A 5,962-nucleotide genomic window follows, 5' to 3' on the forward strand; every position below is an offset into this window, starting at 1 on the left:
TGAAAATGAAAGTTACATCTGTTTAGCAATCAACAGCAATTGTAAAATGAAAATTGATTAAAAAGTAGTTCAATTAATATCTTTTTAGGTGAAAGTTGGTGCAAAAAACTTCCGTAAACAAAATGTCAACAAATTGTCATCCATTTGAAAGGCAGCAAAAGGCAAAAAGGTTGATGAATAAATAAACTAAATATTGATTATAACATAAATGATAAGCTTAATGTTGAGGATATAAACAATTAAGTGTTTAAAGGTAACATGAAAAAAACAAGTCTCATTTAGATCACGGTCTGTTTGGTTGGTGTCAAAATGAGCAAATTAAACGATTCAAACTGAAAATTAGTTTAATTTAGAGACTAATCTTAATGTTGTTTCTCAATCAATAAGTATAACAATGAAATGACAAGTGAAAATGATGAAAAATGAAAGTAAATTTTGTCCAAAATTGTCAAGATTAAAACAAAGCAAAGGTTGAGTTGGAAAAGATTAGACAAAGTAAATAATCAAATGAACAAATCAAGGTAATTGTCGCCCTAAAAGCCTTAATTTTGGAGGTTTTAGGTTAAAGTTGACGAGAAGAGAAAGTTGAGGAAAAGGGAGAAAATTAAGGAACCCCAAAAAAATTGTTTAGGTTCCGGTTCATCTATTCATGATGAGTGAAAGTGTTTAATAATGAATAAATTTGCTGCTCTTGTAACACTGTTTAAGTTGGAAAACGCAAAAAGCGAACGCAATTTCGCGGTCTTTTAAAGGCGTTCCTGATCTTGTGTTTATAACCATTATCATTATTAGTATTATTATTATTGTAATCAAATTGGTTAACTTTGTCAATGAGAAAAGAGGCGAAAAAAGGTTGAACATTTGAGGAAAGCAAATTTGTGTTAAACTGGTTCAACAGTTTGTCTCTCATTATCCATTTCAATGTTTCCAATGTACAGTTTTATCCAATGTTTTAAGATCATTTGGTCCAAAATGTTGACTCGATCAATTCAATAACCAGCCTTGACTTTGAAATTTAATGCCAATAGGAAGTTAACATTGAATTGGTTCATCACTTCATCTTTACCCGACTAACCAGGCAAACCATCGTCAACTGTTACCATCAAATGTTTCTTTGCCATTACACTTTTTACCAGTTAAAGTGAATTTTCATTTCATCTCAAACTTCGTTTCTCCATTTTCAGTCCTTTTTTCATTTCCATCCGTTTTCCATCATGAAAATTTCCACGATTCTCACCATTCCAATCATCCTTTCGTTGGTCAATTTTATCCACTGTTATGAGCGATGTGGTAAGTTATCGATTTTTTGGCCTTTTCCAAGTTTTCGTTTTTCCTTTTTTCCTTATTTCAGTGATTTTTGTAAAAATATCGATTCTTTGAGCTTCTCCAAATTTTCAATTGTCAACTTGAAGGGTTGACATTTGGTGGAGAAAAAAGTTGCCAATCAAAGTTTCAATTGTTGTTTAACTTCTCTATCAGATTGTGGACGAACAGGAATTCAAAGGCGAGTTTTTGGAGGAAATGAAACTTATCATAATCAATATCCATGGATGGCTCATTTAAGGTGAGAATATCGTGAAATTAATCTTTCTTTTTCCACAAAAGGTTCCTTCATCTCTTTGATTACTCCAAGTTGCTCTGTTGGTAAAAAGATGAATGTAAAAGGTGAATTATGAGTGAAAGAATTAATGAAATTTGGAACATTGAAACAAAATTTTCAATCACATTTTTGAATATGAATTATTATCTTGATCATGTTTTTTGCTGCTTTTCAGGTTCATTTCTAGTTGATAATAAGCCAAAGATATTCAGTTCAAGGCTTGTCTTTTTTTCTCTCCTTTCTCTCTGTAAAGTTGAAAAGTTTCATTCAGATTTGTATTTTTTCCTGGAAACTGTTGAGATTGGAAAAGATTGAAAAATTTCTTTTTCTCTTTACATTTTTTCTTCCATTCTTTTCACTCTTCTTTTCATCATTTTATTCATCACTCTTTTTCCTTTTCTCTACTCTCTTGTCTGTTCCAAATTTTTCCAAGTTCATTCATGAGTTAAACTTGAATCGAAACAGTTGCACAGTTGATGAGGAGAACAGGGAAAGAAAGAAAAATGGAAATTCATGAAATTCATATATCAATATCATGGTTGATGGTAAATTGAAAGGTTTTGTAATCTACTTTTCACTTTACCTTTTCAACCAACTGTCAACCTATTCTGGTTAATGGTGTAACCATTTTTTGCTTTTACAGACAATTTACAGTTAATTTGGGTAAACTGGTTAATTTGTAGTCCAACAATGAGGTAAAATTGGGCAATTTTGTGATCCAATTTTCCGATTTACATGATTTACTATTCACATTTCACCTTTCACTTTTGTTGCAATTTCAATGGATTCAGTGTTTTTATATATTTTTAGTCGACAATTAAATGCGTCTGGTCAAGTTCAAGATTGAGTCGATTGTTACAGTTTGCTCGACAATTGCTCTTTATACACTTTTCAATATCAAGATTTCAAAACACTTTGTTTACCAAATTGTCAATTGATTGGCCATTTTAGCAATTCAATAATTCAATCTACTTTTACATCGTAAATCAAATTGTTTACTATTCAGATCACCGAGATGTAAATCAATGATGGAAATTTTCGTTTTGTCAGTTTTGTCGTTTTTTTGTTTGCTTCAATTTTCACAGTTCATTATCTTTGTTCAATGTAAGTTCATTTTCATGGCTTTTTATGGTCTCGACTTGAATTGTTGCCTGACTTTGGATTGTTATCTTTGATTCATGCAAATTCAAATTGATCCAGTGTTGCTATCAGACAATTCAGGTAACATTTCATGTCAACCTTATTAATGGTAATCACCAATAATGTAAAAATATCAAAATATCCATTTTCAAAATTGATTTACACTGGTAAATTGTTTCAAACATTGAATCACTTTGATGGATTTAGGTGTTGATCAATATTCATTGCTGGAGAAATGGATCATTTCTAGGCTTTTATGTTCCTTTTTTTCATCCAAAATTCAAAAAATTGCTCCTCTTTAGAAGATTGATTTTGTCTCGGCAATTCTCCGTTTAAATCTTGGTTTTGTTTATCCAGTTGATTAATTGAAGGAAGATGATGTGATTGTGTTAATTACATGGGATGAATAATTTAGAAACAAAAGTTCAAATCAATAATTTTCATTAATCATGATTTTAATCACAACTGATGTTTTAAAATCTGAAGGGGAAATAGTCAATATATTTGACAGTTTAAGAGACAAAGCGATGAATATCAGGTTAATGATTAACTCGATTTAATTTTCACAAATAATGATCTTTGAAGGGTTAAAAAGACGATTTTACAATAAAAAATGTGTGAAAGTGAGGTCAAATAATGTTAAACCTTGTCACATCTTTTAAATCCAAAGAGACTGGTTTGGACCTTGTATTTTAATCACTAATTAACCCAATTATGTGAATTAAATGATTCTATATTTTGGATTTTCTCTTTAATTTTCATCAGATTCTATGATCATGTTGGTTCAACGCAATATGGTTTATGCGGTGGTTCATTGATTGATCATCAGCACATAATCACAGCAGCTCATTGTGTCCACGATGCATCTGGTAATCCAAGGAATGTTGACGCTGTCCATGTTTATCTAGGAGCTCATAATTTATATCATCTTCCGAAGGTTCGCCGTGTGGAGAAATTTATCCTTCCAAAAAATTACAACTTCGCTCGACCGGTTCACAATGACTTTGCCATTCTCAAATTAGTCAAACCAGTTAAATTCAATGACAAAATATCTCCCATTTGTATACCCAAAAGTGATGATGAACCATATCGTAAATTGAGGGTTGCAGGATGGGGTCATTTAGGTCCAAACCAGAAAACAGCAAAAACGTTACAACACGTTGACGTTTACCATGTTAGAAGTAAGTTGCTTGAAATTTAATCACATGAATACTTTTAATCCAATAGACTGGAAGAATTAGGTTCCATCAGACGATTTTATAAACCGTAATTCAGAAGAAGCACTGTGAAGAGAAAAGAAAATCATTAAAATAATTTGTTTTTTCACCTTTTTAGATAGCAAATGTTACGAGATGGTTAAAGATTATATTTACTCAAATTATGCTATTGTACGACGGAATCCGGAAAAATACAAGATCCCGCCTATCCATGAAAATCACATGTGTGCTGTTGATGGTAACACTGGTGGTGATGCTTGCCAAGGCGATTCTGGTGGTCCTTTGATGTATTTAAATCCAAACAATAATCGTTTCTATTTGATTGCACTTGTCTCTGGTGCCTATGATCAATGTGGAGATAAACATACTCCTGGATTTTATACGCTGGTTCGTAATTTTAGGTACATGATAAGAGATTTGGCGCCGCATAGTCACATTTGCCATTATTAGTCTGTTCAATTTAATAATTAATTGTTTGTACAGTAGCTAGTTGATTACAATATTATTGATTGAGAAGCACAAAAGTAAATAATAAAATTAACAATTTCACAAACTGAATGATCAAGAAGAGGTAAAACAATGCTTAATGAAAATGCAGCAAAAATCTGGTTGCATCAGCTGTTTACCCACAAAATTACCTTCTCTCTTATTGTGCGACATTCAAATTTGATTATCATCATTTGTGTTGATAAAATCTGTTAATTTTGAATCATAGTCAAGTTATTCTAGACTAATTATATTATATGTGTATATTTATTGTAACCATTATAATTAAAATTATTGATCGCGTTTTTTATACCTTATTCCGTTTCTCCTGCTCAACGCTCCGTTTTAAACCAATTTGTTTTCACCCAATTAAAGGATTATTTGAATTAACTGAGCTTTTTGTACGATTATTATCATCGTCATTAAGTATAGTCATTTTCAATTGAATATATTATCTTGTGCTGCAGATGGATTGATTACTCAAATCAATGAACCATGTTACCACAAATTGTTTCATTTTCTTATTTTTTGTTGAAATTATTTCCGATTCTTATTTAATTACTAACTGATTACTACACGAATTTGTCGACTAGAATAAAAGTCGACTCTCTATTTTTTATCAAATGGATTACTTGACAAGAATTTTTTGGGTTCGCTAACTCCTGGGAAATCAGGTGCAGGGTCTGGTTGTGTAAGATGGTAACCAAATGGTGGACCTTGAATAAGAGCTTCCTCATCAAACCGTTGTCTATCAGAAAGCATAATTCTGCTCGGAGCTTGATCAATTGGCACATAAAACCAAGACGCTGAATCTTGCTTTTTCCTCATAATATTTTCAATCCTATCCTTGAATCTGTACATAAATTCCTCCTCTCGATCCAGGTAATGTTCAGTGAGATGCCTCTCATAATGCACTCTGTAATCACCATATAAATGCTTTGCAAGAAATCGTCTAATAGGGTGCCTTTCATATTCCCAATATTGAGGTTCATAACCTTCTGGTATATCAGCAAGCTCAGCTGGTGCTGTTGACAAAAAAAGAGCACAAAACACAATTGTCAATGATAATTATAATGAAACTGAAATGATGACTTACCATGGGTCAAATTGACATAAATGATAATGGGAAAAGAGGTCAAAATTCCAATCCAAGCATAAAAATGGATCATATCCATTGTCTTGTACCAATTAAAACTAGTGCCTTCAATAGGCATGTTACGTCCATGGGAAAGTCTACCAAATGTTTTCATGACCGATAGAGGAGGTCGAACAAAAGATGAAGCCAATTTACTAAAGATCGACATAATTAATCTAAGTCAATCAAAAGACCAGAAAAACAACAATACAAATAAAAACAAATTCAATAATTAAACTTTATTTTGCAAAGATCAACATCTCAAGGATAAGCAAAACATATGACCATAGCTGAAAAATTTACCGCTAGATGGAGCAGCCATAGAATTAAATCTAAAAAAGTCTTGATGAGAGTAAAAAATGGACGAAAGTTTAGTTTGAAGAG

General features: G+C 31.8%; 2 protein-coding genes across 2 annotated transcripts; one reads left to right on the top strand and one right to left on the bottom strand.

Moving 5' to 3' along the window:
• Nucleotides 1-757: 757 nt before the first annotated feature.
• On the top strand, nucleotides 758-4,760 carry LOC107369824 (venom peptide isomerase heavy chain-like). The gene is made up of 4 exons (XM_089270177.1): nucleotides 758-1,290; nucleotides 1,480-1,564; nucleotides 3,506-3,925; nucleotides 4,080-4,760. The coding sequence occupies exons 1-4, from the start codon at nucleotides 1,215-1,217 to the stop codon at nucleotides 4,405-4,407; spliced, it is 909 nt and encodes a 302-aa protein (XP_089126303.1). The 5' UTR covers nucleotides 758-1,214; the 3' UTR covers nucleotides 4,408-4,760.
• ND-SGDH (NADH dehydrogenase (ubiquinone) SGDH subunit) lies at nucleotides 3,165-5,854 on the bottom strand. The gene is made up of 3 exons (XM_015937822.3): nucleotides 5,540-5,854; nucleotides 4,114-5,468; nucleotides 3,165-4,023 (listed from the first exon to the last, which is right to left on the bottom strand). Exons 1-2 carry the CDS (start codon nucleotides 5,745-5,747, stop codon nucleotides 5,053-5,055), a joined length of 624 nt encoding a protein of 207 aa, XP_015793308.1. The 5' UTR covers nucleotides 5,748-5,854; the 3' UTR covers nucleotides 3,165-4,023; nucleotides 4,114-5,052.
• Nucleotides 5,855-5,962: the final 108 nt, after the last annotated feature.

This window comes from Tetranychus urticae, chromosome 1, assembly GCF_039701765.1.
Source record: "Tetranychus urticae isolate SD_2017Ah chromosome 1, NJAU_TeUrti_SD_1.0, whole genome shotgun sequence".
Classification (NCBI taxonomy): Eukaryota; Metazoa; Arthropoda; class Arachnida; order Trombidiformes; family Tetranychidae; genus Tetranychus; species Tetranychus urticae.

Coding starts and splice junctions, on each gene's coding strand:
- LOC107369824 (XM_089270177.1), top strand. CDS start 1,215: ATGAAAATTTCCACGATTCTCACCATTCCAATCATCCTTTCGTTGGTC. Junction 1,291..1,479: donor CCACTGTTATGAGCGATGTG/GTAAGTTATCGA, acceptor CTTCTCTATCAG/ATTGTGGACGAACAGGAATT. Junction 1,565..3,505: donor CCATGGATGGCTCATTTAAG/GTGAGAATATCG, acceptor AATTTTCATCAG/ATTCTATGATCATGTTGGTT.
- ND-SGDH (XM_015937822.3), bottom strand. CDS start 5,747: ATGTCGATCTTTAGTAAATTGGCTTCATCTTTTGTTCGACCTCCTCTA. Junction 5,469..5,539: donor TTATGTCAATTTGACCCATG/GTAAGTCATCAT, acceptor TTTTGTCAACAG/CACCAGCTGAGCTTGCTGAT.